Source organism: Vanessa atalanta, chromosome 28 (assembly GCF_905147765.1).
Source record: "Vanessa atalanta chromosome 28, ilVanAtal1.2, whole genome shotgun sequence".
Taxonomy (NCBI): domain Eukaryota; kingdom Metazoa; phylum Arthropoda; class Insecta; order Lepidoptera; family Nymphalidae; genus Vanessa; species Vanessa atalanta.
The window spans coordinates 4,224,852-4,244,109 of NC_061898.1; the positions used below are offsets into that span (position 1 = coordinate 4,224,852).

Sequence of the window (19,258 nt, forward strand, 5' to 3'; positions counted from 1 at the left end):
TAATATAATTTATTGATTTTTCAGTGGCAGCTTGTACGATGCCTTTTCAATACAAGCCTCCTGAAAATGCAGGCAAACCAAAAAACACACACAAATGGAGTTGCAAAATGCTATAGATGAAATTAAGGGAACCGCTTCTATTAGACAAACTTCAATTAAATATGCCATAGATAGAAGTACTTTGAGACGATATAAAATAAATGAAAATAAAAGTTTATTTTCATTTATTTCATAAATTCGAAGAAAAAAAACAGTCAACATAAAGCATCACAGGTGTTTACAACGGCCGAGGAAAAGCTTGTTGTCAATAATTTTTTGACATGCAATAAATTGCATTATGGGTTGACAAGAAAACAAGCAATGTAGTTGGCATTAAATGCAATGCGACAGTAAATTCAAAGAAATTTCCTGCTAGCTGAATGAGGCATAATTCCGCTAGGAAAGATTGGTTTCAAGGTTTCCTTTCCCGAAATCCAAAAATAAGTTTAAAAGCCCCCGAATCTACCAGATTGTCTCGGTCCACCAGCATTAATACAAAAATTGTTTCTTATTTCAGAATCCTTCATCAAGCAGTCGTGGCCGAGTGGTTAAGGCGTCTGACTCGAAATCAGATTCCCTCTGGGAGCGTAGGTTCGAATCCTACCGGCTGCGAGATTTTTTGTATTTTATTTTTAAAAAAAATATTTAATTCATATTGCACGTTGTGTAATACACTAGCATTAGTGAAAAAAAAAACAAAACAAATATTAAATTTATGTTATTTTCATGTACGACGTCTTTTTAAAGTGTTCTAACGACGCTAGATGTTAAGTATTAAATTCCAAACCCTCGTAAAAATATTAAAAAAGAGTAACTAATGGAAAAGACGACAATTAATTTTAACAATAACATGTACTATTTTTACAAAAATGCCGAACTTTGTTCTACAATACTAGTGGTTAGGGCTTTGTGCAAGCCCTTTCGGGAACGTACCACCCACTCATCTGATATTCTACCACCAAACAGCACCTGTTAATGTAACGACAGTCAAGGAAGATAATATCTGAGTTCCAAACTATGGCGACGTGTTTACAATGTATCGGTATCAATTTAATTTAAAAATCTTTCAGTATACATACAAAAACTTAAAATAGAATTAACCAATAAAATATTTGTAGTGAATATTCAATAAGTGTTCGTGCAAATAAAATGATTACATTCCTACCAATAGAACTTATAAAATGATAAAAAATACGATTCAGTCAATTAAAAGTTATACCTTAAATTGAATTAAAGAACAAACACACAGACAGACACAAAAATTTTAAAAAATGGTTTTTTGGTATGTGTACTTTGGTTATTTTAATATAACAAACATACACTCCAATTTTATTATATTTATAGAAAATAATAAAAAATAACGAAATGGTATCTGGAATAGCAGAATATAAAGATACTTCTATTACAGAGCTATAAATAGTTTCGTGTTTATTGATATTCAAATGATGCGAAAAGGCACATGTAGTGTTTGTATCTATGCAATAGATATTATACATTGACTCATGCACACGAGGAGGGAAGGGGTTACTGTCGGTCAGGGAGTCGGGTGTTAGTCATCGCACAGATGGGATGTGCGCTTGCGCCCTATTGCGTGTAGTAGTGAGCCAGTGAACATTACAGTACAGATAATAATAATAATAATACTTGTGAAATTAGATATATATAAATTTGTCGCAATACTGACATCGAAATGTCATTAGAGCGCTAGCGCCCTCTGTCGGCGCTCGACGGAGTCAACGATTCACCGGCTGAGCGGCGCACTCGACACTTCTCGAGCAGCAGCCGGCCAGTGCGGTCGAATATTTAAACCGACGCGCGTTCCAAGACACAACTAAATTAATTTAATCAATAAACAAGTTCATTTGGTTTACTGTGTTTCGTTGCGCCAACACTACCCATCGACGCCCACTGCTGAAACCTAAATATGGACCATAACGATGAGGCTGAGGCTCATCATCCGTCAAATATATTATTCATGTAAGTAAAACATTCACTGTTGTAGTTAGATATTTAGTAGCAGGATCCCGTCTGGGTAGGTGCCACCCACTCATCAGATATTCTACCGCCAAAAACAGTACTGGGTATTGTTGTGTTCCGGTTTGGATGAGTGAACCAGTGTAACTACAGACACAAGGGACATAACATCTTAGTTCCCAAGGTAGAAAGTGGCCAAGGTTGGAGGCACATTGGCGATGTAAGGAATGGTTAATATTTCTTACAGCGCTATTGGCTATGAGCGATGGTGATCACTTAGCATCAGGTGGCCCATACGATAAAGATAAATTGTCTATGAAATAAAAAGCTGTGGGGGAAAAGTAAATAAAACACCGTTGTAAATATTTTAATATTAGATATTCGGTATATCTTCTTACTAAACCTGCAAGTACATAACAAAATACATGTAGGTATCTAATATCGAAACATTTTAGGAGCACTTTAGTTTATCGTGTTTCTAGTTCATTCCACGAGTAAACTCTTAGAAGAGCAAAATACTCGGACCTCATACGTCCGTCGTGTAAAACATAGCTATTATTTAATCAATGAAATTAAGCGCATTAATGTTTTTCAACATAAATAGATTTCCTGACTAGATATTTTAGAGAAATTACAGCGGAGAAATTTTCATATTCCTTGTTATTTTGAATCATTTTAGCTACGCTCACTTGGAAAAGACTTGTACATATAACAACAAAATAAATATGTATCATTGAACACAAAGGGATTAAAATAAATAATTCTATGAATGCATTGCAGTTTTATGGGTCTTATAATCGATTTTATTGGAAAAACTTGTCCAACAGATGGAACACGAATATTTCCATTCCGGATTATGTATTTTCAAATGTTGTTTCAGTGTTTTCTCGTATCTATAACACTTTTTACACAATGGACATACAAAATTCCTTTCTTGACTGTGCGTAGCCATGTGCTTTTTTAAATGGTACCGTTCTGAAAATGTCTTCTTGCACATTTCACACGCGATATTCTGTGTGTGATTCTTGACGACATGCATATTCAATGAGTGTCGAGTTTTGAAAACGCAGTTGCAAGTATCGCACGTGAAATTAAAAGAAATGCCATGAGTCTCTTTCAAATGCTTTATTTTCTCGTAATGATGTTCGAATCTCGCCAAACATTTGTGACATTTGGCCAACTTCACTTTGCCCAAAGTTCCGTGCAACTTATCATTATGGTACTTGAGTTTTGATATACTTGGGAAGGTTTTTTTACATTTTTCACAGGGATAAGTTCCGTTGCGGTGGCTTTCCATGTGCGTCATCAATCGTTGGTAAGACAAAAAACCTTTGCCGCACGAATCGCACATCGCATTACTGTAATGTACGCTTATATGTTTGTTTAAGAGGAAAAAACTGTGAAATGTATTCGAGCAAATGTGACAGGTGAATAATTCATCAGTCGTTTCTAGATTAAACGAGATCATTCCAACACCGGCGTCCGTGAACACAACATTGTGAATGTTTGCCAAATGTTTCTGAACATCTTCCAAGCTTAGAAACGATTGATCACATATCCTACATTTTAAATTCGATATATCCACTTTGATTTTCTTCTTGCCTTTCTTTAGGATATCTTTTAGAATTTCATCGTGATTTGGAACAATATGACTTCTAGAATGTTCTAGTAACGTTTGGATTTCGAAAGTCTTTACATCACAGAATAAACATTTATAGGAGCTTGGAAAGAGTAAGTACGTGAACGGTGTGACGGTTGTGTTTTTTAAGATAAGCGCTGCGTTTATTCTCTCGGCTAGTGTCATCGACCATTTACTACTCCTTGGTAGATCTCTAGGCGTCACTGAAATAAAACATTATTTTTATATTTTAAATGTATTTATCAGTAAGTATACACTTTCTACATGCTAAGATATTTCATTCGAAATATGAACAAGTCACTCCGTCTAACAATCTTTGGTTTCCTTTTTTTTAAATCTTAACTTAAGACTTTTAAGTAAAAATAAATTAAGGAATACTTAAATTCTTATAGCCATTATGATATTTAAGTTATTTAGAAACATTGGTTAAACGCAATTTCTATCAAAATTGTAGAGATAGGATATTCTATATAAAAAGACATACATTTTAATTAGTAGTTCAATCATTAACGTCACGACAAGAATGCCACTGTCTCATATGCTTCGTGTAATCACTTTTATCGTGAAACCCAGCAGAACACTCAGGGCATACAAATTTAAAAACCGTATTGTGACTCCTCATATGTTTTCGTAGAGTCATTTTGTGCATGTACGCATTTTTACACAATGGACATACAAAATTTCTTTCACCGGTATGTCCACGCATGTGCTGTTTCAATTTTGACTCTATTCCGAAGCATTTAGAGCACACTTCACATTTATACTTCTCGGTATGATACCTCGTTGTGTGTTCGGTCAAAGCGCGTCGTGTGCTAAAATTTGCTTTACAGACATGACATTGGAAACTCCTTATTATTCCGTGAACCTGTTTTAGATGAATCATTTTACTATAATGCTCCTTAAACGTTTGGGAACAAAGTTGACATTTCTTTAACTTAACCCTTTCTTTGCCCTTATGAACGATTTCATTATGGTATTTCAATTGACTTTTTTTAAGAAAAACTCGTTCGCATTGCTGGCAATTAAATTTCTTAGCTAAATGCGTTTCCCGGTGTTTCATCAGAAGATGTTGATTAAGGAATCCGGCACCACAATTTTCACATACAACCTTACCTACGTGACAATTCATGTGAGAATTTAACAGCGCAAACGAATAAAAGTCGTTATCGCAAACATGACAAATAAAGGAACCATTCTTGACCTCCATATTGTATTCTGTCATCCCATTACTGGCTGGCAAGAAATGTTTTTTATGCTCGATTTTCAAATGATCTCGAATCGCGTCTAAATTCGGATACGCTTGATTGCACAGACGACATTTTAATTGAGATATATCCACTTGTAAAGTTCTCTTCCCTTTCGAGATATACTTTTCTAGAACAATACTTTTATCGCGTATTTCATGTGTTGATGTATGTTCCAATAAAGCAGCAATTTCTGAATAGTACTGCATACAGAACAAACACTTGAAACAAGAGCCCATGAATATAAACGGCCTCACAGTCGTATATATTAATAAAACAGCTGCATTATTTCTCTCCGGTACTGTCATTTGCCAAATACTTGTCTCAAATCTCGATCTATCGCCTGTGAAAGAAAAAACATCTTAAGAATGTATTTGGACGAAAATACACTCAAACGATAACCCACTAAGATTTAGGTATTGAGTTTACCTGTCGTGAAAATACTGTTTAATTATATAGGATGATAATCAAATACACAAACGAATAGATGCGATAATTAAATAAAATTTAATCGTAAAATTAATACTGACAAGAAATCACAACCATACAACTAAGAATATCTTCTAAATTATAATTGAGATCAATATTACAACAATTCTTAAATGTTCAAGAATTTATTAAAGCGTCAGAATGGAAATCTTTTACGTGTTTAACCCAGGATAGATATTGAATTCTCCGTGGATATGGAGTCTCATGTGTTTTTTTAAACTTTTCTCATGCCCATAAGATTTATCGCAAATTTCGCATACGAAATCCTTATCGCCAGAATGCGAGGCCATATGTTTCTTAAGTGTAGAAATACAGCTAAAACTTTTTTTACAGACTTCACAGAGCGTTTTTTGAGTATGAAATTTGTTTGTATGTGTCGTGAGGGCTCTACGACTTGGAAATATAGATTTGCAGACATCACAAATAAAAGTAAAAGTAATTTCGTGAACTTCTTTTAGATGTTTTAATTTTCTAAAATGTTCGCTGAATCTTTCTGGGCAGTGCGGGCATCTGAGCATTCTTATATTCGTTGCGCCTTCATGTGCCTTTTCTATGTGATATTTTAGATTTGAATGTGTGGTATACACTTTATTACATCGATTGCACGGATATCCACCAGGCGCGTGTATTTCCTTGTGCTGAATCAGTCGTTGATGTGTCATAAAGCCGGCGCCACAAGTTTCGCAAACAGCGTTACTAAAATGTACGTTCATATGACGATTTAAGAGTATAAATGTTTGGAAAATCTTGTTACAAATATGACACGAAAATTGTCCGTCCTTGGAACTTAAATTATAAGCAACAACGCCATTTCCAGACTTCGTGAACACTTTATTATGTTCAAGTTCTAAGTGCCTCCTTATTTGGTCAACATTTGGGTAAATTTTTAAACATATTTTACAGCTTAAATCAGATATATCAACTTTAACTGTACGTTTCCCTTTTGGTAGGAGATCTTTGAGAATATCCGCATGGTGGGGCATTTCGTGAGTAGAGCTATGCCTAAGCAATGCGTTTATTTCAGAGTGTACCTCGGAACAGAAAAAACATTTGAAGAAATATCTACAATAAACAAAGGGCCTTATCGTTGTATTCTCAAGCAACATCGCCGCGTTTTGTCTCTCGGATAATGTCATCTCCCAGATACTTGTGAGTACTCCTTGACGTCCTGAAGATTTCGGTCCTGAGGATGCAAAATTTCCATGTTAAATCTATAGCTCCATATTGAGATCACTTGTTTATGCGTATTTTTTAAGCTCCTCTAATCAGCAATTATATTTTTATTTAAATAAATTGTTACGAAAATATAAATTTATTCTCAATAACCAATCGCTTAAATTATAATTCAAAATATTTTAGCATTATTTTAAATTTTTCATTTTTATCTCAAATCGGAAAATATTTTGATGTAATTTATTTTATTATAAGTTTTTCAGTTATTTGAATAAAATAACTAAGTTCAATTCACAAAACATTTGGTACGTAATTAAATGTTAATTTTGCCTATGTTCAGATATACTACGAATTAACTTATTAAAGTAAAATCAAAATTCGGTGGAAAATAAATAATTAATAAGAAAATACTCTTTAAATCTAAATCTATGCCGCAAGTAAAATAAAATTAATTTTCAATATTTTCATCACAACATTTAATCGTGACTTGTATTACCACTAGCCCGTTCGAAACCTAAATAACTATACAGTAAATCAGTTTACGAGTTCAGATCCAAAGTTCTTAATAATAGTCCTAAACTGCCACTGGGGGTGCCACTGTTTCATATGTTTGTTATAATCATTACGATTATGAAAACCACTGCCGCATTCACAGCACGTGAACTTCAAAACAGGTCCATGTACTCGCATATGCTGGCGTAAAGTTCTCTCGTGCATGTATGCTTTCTGGCATACGTTGCAGTAGAAATTTCTTTCTCCGGTATGTCCACGTGAATGCATCTTCAAAAGCGATTTCGTTCCGAAACACTTTCCGCATACTTTGCATTGAATTTTTTGGGTATGTTGCTTTGTTGTGTGTTCCGTCAAGGCTCGACGAGTCGGGAAAATCGCTTTGCAAACTTGACATTCGAACGTAAAGATTATTCCATGCGCCTCCTTCAAATGTGTCATCTTTCGATAATGCTCTGAAAATCGTTCCAAGCAATGTGGACATTTCAATGGTTTCACTCTCTTCGCATTTGTCATTTCGTGTTTCTTGAATATGTGGTACCTTAATTTCAATTTTGTCGGGAATATATCTTGGCACTTATCGCATTTATGCACACCATTCTGATGAACTATCCTGTGGTTAATGAGACGCTGGTGTGAAATGAATCCAAGGCCACAGGTTTCGCAGACGACACTGAAATGGGCATTCATATGTCTATTCAGAAGAAAAAACGAGTTGAAGGTCTTTCCGCATTTATGACACGAGAGAACACCATTGTTCGTACTCAGGTCATAAGCCATGAGACCGTTTCCAGCTGCATTAAATTCCTTTTTGTGCATGACTATCAAATGCTTTCTAATATCATCGAGGTCGGAAAACTTCTGTTCGCATAATTTGCATCTCAAATTAGATATATCAACTTTAATCACGCGTTTGCCTTTCCTTAAATACTGCTTGAGGAGACTCGATCTATCCGGAACCGGATGAAAAGCTGTGTGTTGCAATACTGAATGTATTTCTGGAAAAACTTCAGTGCAATAAAAGCATTTGAAATTTGCTTGCTGATAAAAAAATGGTTTGATCGTAGTTGTTTCTAAGAAGGTTGCGGCATTTAATCTTTCGTATATTGTCATTTGCCAAATGCTTGTCCTTGGCGTCGGCCGCTGAGTGCCCGGTATCGCTGTAAACAAAAACTTCTTTAGAACTCCTTTCTTCAGCTCTCTACAAATCAGTGCAGTGCAGAAGCTATAAAAACGATACTAACCTAACGTGGCTTGCTTTTCATTATCAAATGCTTAAGCCTAATATAAGCTAAAGTATATAACATTCATTTATGAAGTATAATTGAGATTAATTTTCTTTGCATTGTACTAAATAATTAAAAATAATCAGTTAAGTACTTCATTAGAGTTATTCAGATGTGTAGCTAAAGCTGTGCGATCATTATAATCTTCACCACAAATCGCAGAAACATCCCCAACATCATGGGACTTTATGTGCTCTTTCAGATTCTTACTTCTCGCATAGGCCTTACCACAGATCTCACATTTAAAATTTTTATCCCCTGTATGAATCACCATATGTCTGGACAAACAATACTTTGAGAAAAATCTCGAATGACAAATACCACACTCGTGGTTTCTCTCCTGCATATGAACAGATCTTATATGAACCAACAACTGATACTTAAGATCGTATTCTCGTCCACAAGTTTCACACTTAAATAATTCGGAACTTTGATTGTGGACAATACGCAGGTGCTTTGTTCTTTGATAGTTCGAATTAAATCTTTCCGGACATATCGGACACGTCCTTGGATACTGCTTGAGATGTACACCTCTCATATGCATTGTCCGTTTTGCAGAATTACTGAAGACCTTGTCGCATACTTCACAGGGATAATTTCCGATCTTATGTGTTTGCAAATGCCTCTTTAGAAGATGTAAAGATATAAAAACGGATCCGCATATTTCGCAGCTGTAGTTATTGAAGTGTTTGCTCATGTGTATTATCAGTAATCGGAGTTTGAGATAAGTTTCATTGCAAATCTGGCATTGGAAATTGTCTTCTTCCAATTTAAAAGGGATTATATTATCTTGAAAATCAGGATCGATTTTTATGCCATGACCTTTCAAATGAACTTTTAACGAATAAATATTAGGAGAAACTAATTGACATAATTTGCATTGCATAATTGTCACGTCCACTTTTAGATTTTTATCTCGTACTCTGTTATTTAGTTCTCGTCTGAAGTCCTTAATTGTATGAAACCCAGTTGAATGTTCTCTTAAGAGGACTGCCTCCAAAAATGCTTTCGCACAGACAAAACATTTATATTTATTACTGGCGTGAATGAAAGGATACACATATGAAAATTCAATAAGAGTTATTGCATTTTGCTTCCATTTATGGTAATCGAAAGAATTTCTTTTTTTTAAGTTACCATAATTCCTATTTTTCACGGTTTTCACATCACAGACAACTGACTTTATACCACATTTCTGATCTGGTATATCATTGAGCAGCAAAGGTTCTTTTAACATGGAAACAGTAGGCAATTTTTTCATTCTAATTTCTTTCTTTTCAAATATATTTATTTTTTTATCCGTCTGAATATTATCCTTTTCAAATGGTTCGTTTTGTGCTTCGGTATCGTCTTCGTATTCACAAATAAGACTTTCAATATTAATTGGATTCTTTAGAAGCTTAAGTTTTATTTCTCGACCGTCATCGTCTTTTAATAAAATCGATGAATCTGTTTCTACGATGATGCCTAAAAAAGAAGAATGAAGATGTCATTGTACTGACTCATGGATCATGTATCGTTAAGATATTTTACAAAGAGATTAATTTAAATTGGGTAAGTAGATATAGCTGTGTTAATTAAAAAAAAACAAACTTGAACAAATCATTTATTGTCCAAAAAATTACATTATATAAATAATATTTTAGCTGTGAATTGTTAAAAAATTATCGAATTAATTATTTTTATTTTATTGTATTTTATTTTATGTCATTCTGTAAGAGTCCTAGTCACAATCACATTCATTTTATAGAATCAGATAAACTTAATCGTTCCTCGTTATGATGTTTCAGAAGATAAGATACTTGCAACTGATATAGAAAATCCTAAAAATTTTAATCCGAGCAAAACATAAAACCTTAAGCATAATGTACGATTCGCGTAACCATTCCGCATCAAATCACGCTTCAGCCCATTTTACAAATGGTAAAGGAAGTTTAATGTGTGTACCCAATATTTAAATTACATATTTGGATGGAACGCGCATAATAAAAAACGCTCGCACACGGCCGCATCGATTGCCTGCGAATATAGACTTTAAATATTAAGTACATAAGTTCAATTTCCTCCACCACATGTAAAGTACGCTGCGACACGAATCAATACGGCGACTATGAGAATCGTACTAAACCTTTTAAACTACTTCGTGTAATCTCAAATGGTCTTTTAAATTCTTCCGCCGGAGGAACGCCATGCCGCACATTTCACATTTGTGATTTTTTTCGCCTGTATGTATAACCATATGACGTTTTAAAGTTTCCTTATTGCAGAACCTTTGTAAACAAACTTTGCACTGATGATTCCTCTCCTGCAAGTGTACCGATCGAGTATGACAAATCAGATGATATTTAAGATTGAATCCACGCCCGCAGGTCTCACACTTATGGACCCTGGTCGATTGATTATGCACGTCTTGGAGATGGATCGTTCGCCTGTAGTTCGAGTTGAACCGTTCCGGACATATCGGACAACGACGAGGGTACTGTTTGAGATGTACGCCTCGTATATGAAGTGATCTCTTATGAGTCGTACTGAATACTTTGTTACATCTATCACAAGGGAAATTGCCAGTCTCGTGAACTTCCAAATGCTTCTTCAAGAGTCGCAACGTCATAAATCCGGAACCACAAATTTCACAACTATAATTATTAAAATGTACGCTCATATGTATAACAAGTATTCGGACTTTTATAAACAATTGGTCACATATAACACACTTATAGGATCCACCCTCTTCTTCTAATTTGAAAGGTATCATGTTATCTTGTAAATCTGGATCTATGGGCTTCTGATGGTCTTCTTTCAAATGAAACTTTAGTTGTAATAAATCCTTCGGCTTTACCGAACATAATTTACACATCAACTCGCCGACATCTACCTTTAAAACATTCTCTCTCCGATTATTTAGTAATCTCTTTAATGGAGCGAACGTGTGATTTTCATTCATATGTAGTCTCAAAAGAGATGTTTCGAGAAAAGGTTGAGAACAAATAAAGCATTTAAATTTATTGTTTCCATAAATAAATGGATATACAGTTGAGAATTCAAATACAGTTAATGCATTCTGGCGATAGTCCGCCTGCTTTTTCATAATTTTAGGCGTCGGTATAACAGAGATCACACTTTTGACTGGCGTTGGACTTCTCCTTTCCAGTGAGATTGGTGAGGGGCTACGAGATGGCGTATTATTTCTTACAGCAGGAGAAGTAGGCATTTTAGACTGGTTTTTAAGGCGCAATTTTCGAAAAGCTGTCACTGTCCCCAAGGGTTTGCAAAGGCTTCGATCATAAGCCACCTGAAACAGTGGTACTATCCGTTTTGCCGGCGTCTGTTTTTCCGTCGTAATAGAGTCCATTCCTAAAAACAGAAACAAATTCTTTGTACTTTCACCCCAATATCTTGAACATGCAGTGTATTTAGGTGTTATAATTAGGTGCAGATTAGTCCATACCCAACCGTAGGTGTATATCTTGATAATGCTTGTTTTAATCTAGATAAGATCATTTAGAAACAAATATACTTTGAACTAGGTAAACGGTTAACTAACGCATACATAAAGTCGCTAAAGATATTAATATTAGCCCAAACAACGAGAACAGGAATATGTACCAATTACAGAAATCACGACACCAGATTTTGAAATTCATCCGTCTTAACCGATGGATGATTAACTTTGACGTGATGCTTTAAGCTGCATTTCTGAACGAACGATCCACCACATATCGTGCAAATGAATCTCCTATCATCTTCGTGTATTCTCATATGCTCTCTCAGGGTGTATTTTCTAGCATAGGCCTTCTTGCAGATATTGCATTGGAATTTTCTTTCACCACCATGACGAATCATATGTTCTTTTAATTCTGATTTGGAATAAAATTTCCATTCACACACATGGCAAGCGTGCCTTTTCATTTTTAAATGCACAGTTCTTACATGCACACCAATTTTTCCACTCGAAGTAAACACTTTTGGACACAATGAACATTTAAATTCTTTTAATTTCATTCCATGTATCGTCGAAATATGTTTGTTCCTTTGGAAGTAATTCCGGAATGTTTCCGGGCAATATGGACACCGATGCCGTTTGACTTTCTTGTGTACCGTCGCAAAGTGCTCATTTTTCGCATTCATAGAACGAAATACTTTATCACAGATTTCACAAGCAAAGGCACCTGTTTCGTGAGAGAAAGCATGAGTCCTCAAGCGATCTGGTGTTATAAAACCTGACCCACATTGTTCGCAGATAAAATTTTGGTAATGTATGTTCATATGATGATTAAGAGTTTTGAACTCATCAAATTTCTCTTCACAAATAGCGCATGGAAAATTATTCTTAGTTATTTTAAATGGCAGAACACCATCTTGCGAGTTAATATCTAAGTTGGCACCATGCTTATCGATTAAATGTATTTTTACATCTTCAAAATTATTTATTTGCGCAATACATAGTTTGCAACTCAAATCTGATACGTCTGCTTTAACTAATTCATGCTTTTTTAGTCTTGATAGTGCCGTTTTAATTTGCATCAAAGTTTGTGAATTGTGATCGGAACTATTATGATGCCTCAAAATAGTCGGATCAGTAAATTGTTGGTCACAATAAAAACACAAATATAAATTCTTCATCCATCTAAATGGACAAATCCTCGTGTTCTCTAATAAAATACTCGCATTCTTCTTCTTTGCCTTTATAGCATCAGCGTCTTTCATTTTTTTCGCGTTCTCTATACGTGCCTCCGCATTCAGAGTAAGTACGCCAATATCGCCGACAATTTCACCTAAAAATGATAAAACACGTGCATGAGCGTGACGCATTTATACAAAAATTACATGCAAATATATATAAATATTGTTGCAATATTACACGATATTGCGGATATGAATTTAGAAACCCGCTCAAGCACGTGCATTATCGTAGTCTTCTTATTTTTGAGATTATAGCGCTATCCTTTCAGGCTGTGAATATTATTTGATATATTTTTAAGGTGGGCGTAATAAAACTATACGTAAGTGTCGATAAATACTTTATTACTATAGAAAAAAATAATTTATGTAGATGTAGATATGAGTCCGTATTTTTGTTAATAGCATTGACTCACACTAAAGCTGTACTTAATTAAATTCATCGTATTAATGACTTTTTTTATTTTAAATGATAGCTATTAAATTACTCCTTAATTATATATTCTATGAGCAGGTGGCTATTTAAAAAGACGATGAAAACAATGCTTCAATATATTTTGTAGATTTATATATAAATAATTTAAAAAACATCGGCTTTAACCTGCATTGGATGATGGACTCTAACGTGTTGTTTCAGGCTACATTTTTGAATAAACGATTGCCCACAAACAGGACACACAAACCGCCTATCGTTATTGTGAATTCTCATGTGTTCGCGTAAAGTCTTTAATCTAGCATAAGATTTCTTACAAACATCACATTGATATATCCTAGCACCCACATGCTTCACGCTATGCTCCTGCAATTCGTAGTTACTAAAAAACTTCATTCCACAAACGGAGCAGGCATGATTACGTTCCTGCAAATGGTGGGACCGTATATGTGCGGTCCGTCGACTGCAAAGATCGAAAACCTTAGGACAAGATGGACACGGAAATAAAGCCGTTTTTTCTCCATGTACCGTATTCAAATGTTTCATTCTATATTTATAAGAGGCAAACTTCTCGTCGCATATGGGACATTTGTACCGCTTATTCAAACGATGAACTTTTGCTATATGAGCGTAAAGTGACGCATATGACGTAAGAGTTTCCCCACAATGTTTGCACGGAAAATCTCTCCGTTCATGGGTCCGCGAATGATTAAGCATACGCTGAGTTGTAGCAAAACCCTTGCCGCAAGTTTCGCAAATGAAATGTTCGTAGTGATCATTCATGTGTTTATGAAGGCTAAGGAACATTTCGTATCGTTTTCCACAAACCTGACAGCAATGTTCGTCTTTGCTCAATTTGTACGGAAGAATCGATTCACCGTACGAACTGTCTAGAACTTTCCCGTGCTCACGTAAATGTGATTTCAACGAAACGTAATTATTAATGTCAATCCCACACAATTTACAGGATGTGATTGCAAAGTCCATTTTCAAAGGTTCATATTTCTTTAGCTTAAACATTAAATCAGCGTGTTCTCTTTGGGTATGCTCTCTTAATTTTTCTGGTTCCAGAAACGTGTTCTTGCAGAAAAAACATAAATATGTTCCTTTTCGATATTTAAAAGGGTACGCCGTACATGAACTCATGATAATTTTTATGTTCTTTCTGAAAGCGGCACGCCTTTCGTTTCCCTCCGTTCTCCGCTCAGTTCCTTCTGCCTTGACTGATATGAGGTCTGTATTATTCTCTATACTAATGTCCATTTCTCGTTTAATCTCAATGTCAGCATATTTTCTTCCTAAAAATAGAAAAATATCCAATATAGGTTCTTCTATTTATTCCCTATATTCTTCTAATCATATTCGTATACTTTAAAGCAACAATTAATTGCATTTCATTGTTTCAGCATACATTTTAAGGCATATACTAAACATAAAATTCAATAATAAATAAAAATTTAGGAACTCTTAGTACCTAATGATTCAAACCCGTTTCAAATAAATATTTTTTGTTTATATACGACAAATAAATAGATATTTTATAATCAGATATATTTATTTATATTTTTACATTTACGTGCATTTAATATCACAATAAATAACAATTAATTCCATTTAGAAATAAACAAATCACTTGTACTAGTTAAATATGATATAAAATCAAACTGCAATCTTGGAGGGTTCCGCGTTTGGATGGTGCGTTCTCATATGGCTTTTAAGACTGCACTTTTGGATGAAGGCATTATTACAATATTCACAAACAAATCGTCTATCATTATTGTGTATCCTCATATGTTCCTTTAACGTCCTAGCTCTTGCGTAACTCTTTTTACAAACACTGCACTGATATTCTCTTAGTCCCGAATGCTTCACAAGATGATTCTTCAACTGACCAGCCGTCACGAATTTACTCGGACAAAAGTCGCACTGAAATTGCTTGTGTTTTATATGAACATTCTTAATGTGTTTCGTTCTTTGGTCGGACATAGCGAAAACTGCTGCACACAAGTGACATGGATATTCGACGCTTTGATTGTGAAGCTGTTTCAAATGCCTCAACCGGTCCGAGTATCGTTTAAATGATAAATTGCAGTACGGGCATCGATAGCGATTTTCTGGAGCGTGTGTTGTATTTATGTGGTAGTTTTTTAACGCTCGAGTATCGAATACTTCGTCACATTTTGAGCATTTATGTTCCATTTCGTTCGATTCGTGAGTCAACTGATGAGCTTTCAACCGATGGACGGCTGAGAAAGATTTCCCACAGTGAAAGCAAATATTATTCGGATAATGTTGGTTCATGTGGCTATTCAATCGAGAAAACAAAGAAAAACGTTCGTCACAATGCGTACAAAGCATTTCTTTATTCTGCAGAATGAACGGCGTCACGCCCAAGCTCAACTCCTTATGTATTGGCTTTTGGTGAACATTTAGCAAATGCTCTTTGAGTTGCTCCAAGCCGTTCATACCTTCGTTACAAATTTCACATTTAAGATTACTAATTTCTATTTTTACATTATCGTACGGCCGCGCGTATCTCATCGCTTCAAGACGATTACTATGTTCCTGAGCATGGTTGAGAACGTCTTGAAAATGACCGAAAGTTCTCGGACAGTGCGAACAAGCGAAAGCACCACGTTTCCATCGGAATGGACAGGCATTAGAGTATTCGATTATAATGGCCGCGTTATCTCTATGATCGTTATAGAACCTGCGTCGCCGTTTCCAATTTACAGTCTTGATCGTCCCTAAAAACAAAAGAAAATCTACTATCAAAAGACTAGCAAGGTACGGCTGATACTTTATTAAAACTAATTCGAAATAAACTATTCAAACAAAACAGATAATTTAGTGCCTAATATTTATTTAATGTTCTCCGACTTTATATTTATTAAAGTTATGTATGGGTTTACTGTTTAATAAGTAAATGATACATTTTAAAAGGGCGTAACGTATTATAGAGCTAGAATTTAAATAAACAACAATTGAACAATTATAAGTATTTTATTCCAAAAATCTTTTATCATAAATGCGAGGCAACTTTTTTTCGGTTATGCACTATCCGCATATGAGAATAACGGGACGTTCCACTTCCGAACACAGACGGGCACATGTTACATCGATATTCTCTTTTTTGTCCATGAATTTTGTCCAAATGTTTCAATCTCGAATGACAAGATTTGAAAGTCAAATCACACACAGGGCAACGATACCGCTTTTTCGGACCGTGAATCACAGCGACATGTCGATTTTTGACAACGTGATTTACAAATACGAGGTCACATTTAGGGCAAGCAATTTTTCCAGTTTCGTGACACTTCTGATGAGCTCTTAACTTATGCTTGGCAGAGTATCCTTTTCCGCAAGTATAGCAAACAAAACTCTGGTAATGTTCGTTCATGTGGCTAAATAAATTCATATAGCTTTCAAACAAAGTGTCGCAGTGGACACAGCGATATTCTGAGCTAGTCAAAACGAATGGAATTACGCCATCGCTATATTTAGAGTTAAAATTCTTTTCATGTCCTGTTATCAAGTGAGTTTTTAATTCCATTAGATTTCTAGAACTTAAGTCGCATAGACTACACTTTAAATTTGTTACATCAATTCTAAGTGGAAATGAATTCCGAACTTCTGGTTTATGGAAAATGATAAGCTTATCGTGCGCTTGGCTATGAGAACGTATTTCACTGACATTTGCGCATATTTTAGGGCAGTAAGCGCACATAAATTTCCCGCGCATCCACCTAAAGGCCACCGCGTTTGAACATTCGAGAAGCAAGGAAGCGTTTGCTTTATCTTCTGTAACTCTTCGTACTTTTTTCCATTCAATTTTTACTGTTATATCCTTTGCGACTCCATCGCCTAAAAATAAAAAACAATGTTTTTATATTTCATTTCTTCGAAAGATTTTCTTCAGTCTCAAGTACATTATCGTGGGTCAGTATGTGCCTTTTCAATTTCGACTTGCTTACAAAATACCAGGAACAATTGGTACAATCGTATCGCTTTTCAATCGGTTTATGAGTTAGACGAACGTGTGCTGCGCGGTTACAGCTAGTCTCGAAAGATTTACCACAAGTAAAACATTCGTATTTCTGCTTCTGCTGATCATGGCCATCTACCAAATGTTTCCCTCTCGCATAATAAGTTGTAAAAACCTCCGGGCAATGTGGGCATGTGTATCGAAAACCTTTCTTGTGAACTCTCGACCTATGACACATTCTAGCAACCCTCGTTTCTAGAATTTCATCGCACACTCCACACGGAAAGCTACCGGTCTCGTGTGATTGAACATGCGTTCTAAATCGTGATTTTGATACGAACGCCTTACCGCATGCATCGCAAATATAGTTTTTAAAGTGTGTGTTCATGTGTTCATTGATTTTACAAAAGCTCGTAAAATGCGCGCTACATATTTGGCATTCGAAACCGTTTGAATCGAGTTTGAAGGGCAGTATGCCATCGTTGTAATCAGGATTTAGGGTTTTTCCATGAACAGACATTAGGTGCTTTTTCAAAAAATCTATGCTTTCTATCTTGCAATTGCAAATCCTACAATGTACATTAGAGACGTCTACCTTAACCATATTATTTTCGGTAAGTTTTGAAAATATTCGTTTAGTTGGTGCATCAGCAATATGAAAGGATGTAACGTGATCGCGCAAAAGTAAAGGATCTACGAATTTAACATCACAATACGAACAATAATACGCGCTTTGGAACCAACGAAAGGCCCAAGCTGTGGAACATTCGAGAAGCGTCAATGCGTTTCGACGCATCATCGTTTTTGCTATTCGTTTCTCTGATTCCTCTGGCAATTCGTTGTTTGCTCGCCGACGTCGTCGTTTCTGCCTGGCGCAAACATTTTCTTTTAACTTCCTAACCCGTCTAACTTTAACCCCCTCTGAATCCGCAAGAGCGGGACCTAGAAAACAAAATAATACTTTGTTACTAGCTTAGCACCAAAGCCCCCAAAACATGCACTACCTAGATTCTTTAACTTTTATTCCTTATTCTAACGACAGAATAATAATTTTCGTCAAATTAAAAAAATACCGTAAAAACTTCTAATACTTTTATTTATGAAAAAAATATTTTTAACAGTGACTTGAGGAAAAAATACTGCCAAATTTCCTGTCATCCAAGGAGTATTCATTCATTTATCTCAGGATGATTTGCACGCAAATGCGCTAGAAGCAACGACTTCTGTTTAAACAACACGCCACACCATTTGCAGCTCAAATCTTCATGAATTTCCAAATGTGCTCTCAGCGCTCTATTCCTCTTAAATGTTTTGCCACAAATTGTACAACAGAGGTTACGTTCACCAGTATGTTTGACCATATGCCTTTTTAATTCGTAGCCAGTTTTAAATAACCATTTACAGAATGGACAAGCAAAATTTCGCTGCTGAGGAAAGTGGACTGATCTTACGTGGATAGCTCTTTTCCCACTCGTTTTGAAAGATAATTCGCAATGGGCACATTTATACAACACTTCCTTTTCCCTATGCTCTTTATTTAAATGATTCATTCTTTCATAATAGCCTTCAAATCTCATATTACACTGTGGACATTCGTAGCGCGGACCTTTAGCATGTGCGTGAGCTTTATGATAATCTCGGGCAGCACGCATGGTAAAAACTTGTCTACATTTGTCACACGGAAAAGTGCCACTTATATGAACTTCTGAATGCTTCCGCAAACGAGGCGCTGTCATATAACCTTTACCGCATGTAGCACAAATATAGTGTTGATAGTGTATATTCATGTGTTCATAAAGCTTTAGA

At 35.4% G+C, this 19,258-nt stretch overlaps 3 protein-coding genes and 1 non-coding gene across 11 annotated transcripts in view; 1 reads left to right on the forward strand and 3 right to left on the reverse strand.

The window, feature by feature from the left end:
- The first annotated feature begins 569 nt into the window (after window positions 1-569).
- On the forward strand, window positions 570-651 carry Trnas-cga. The gene has a single exon. It is a non-coding gene; the product is annotated as a tRNA-Ser (tRNA).
- A 1,701-nt stretch (window positions 652-2,352) lies between these two features.
- Window positions 2,353-4,213, reverse strand: LOC125074840 (zinc finger protein 431-like). Its single transcript, XM_047686297.1, has 2 exons — window positions 4,137-4,213; window positions 2,353-3,855 (listed from the first exon to the last, which is right to left on the reverse strand). Exon 2 carries the CDS (start codon window positions 3,815-3,817, stop codon window positions 2,777-2,779), a length of 1,041 nt encoding a protein of 346 aa, XP_047542253.1. The 5' UTR covers window positions 3,818-3,855; window positions 4,137-4,213; the 3' UTR covers window positions 2,353-2,776.
- LOC125074821 (gastrula zinc finger protein XlCGF57.1-like) overlaps window positions 4,152-19,258 on the reverse strand; it is a 40,309-nt gene continuing 25,202 nt past the window's right edge. Inside the window, exon 5 of one of the 8 annotated variants that reach the window (XM_047686261.1) lies at window positions 4,152-5,239. In XM_047686261.1, coding sequence (XP_047542217.1) covers window positions 4,152-5,239 — 1,088 coding nt within the window. The other 7 variants (XM_047686265.1, XM_047686256.1, XM_047686257.1 and 4 more) reach the window with 7 other exon arrangements.
- LOC125074837 (zinc finger protein 93-like) lies at window positions 6,975-8,424 on the reverse strand. Its single transcript, XM_047686294.1, has 2 exons — window positions 8,313-8,424; window positions 6,975-8,228 (listed from the first exon to the last, which is right to left on the reverse strand). Exon 2 carries the CDS (start codon window positions 8,179-8,181, stop codon window positions 7,093-7,095), a length of 1,089 nt encoding a protein of 362 aa, XP_047542250.1. The 5' UTR covers window positions 8,182-8,228; window positions 8,313-8,424; the 3' UTR covers window positions 6,975-7,092.

Bases quoted from the DNA above. Each gene is read 5' to 3' on its own strand.
- LOC125074840 (XM_047686297.1), bottom strand. From the start codon at position 3,817: ATGACACTAGCCGAGAGAATAAACGCAGCGCTTATCTTAAAAAACACA.
- LOC125074837 (XM_047686294.1), bottom strand. From the start codon at position 8,181: ATGACAATATACGAAAGATTAAATGCCGCAACCTTCTTAGAAACAACT.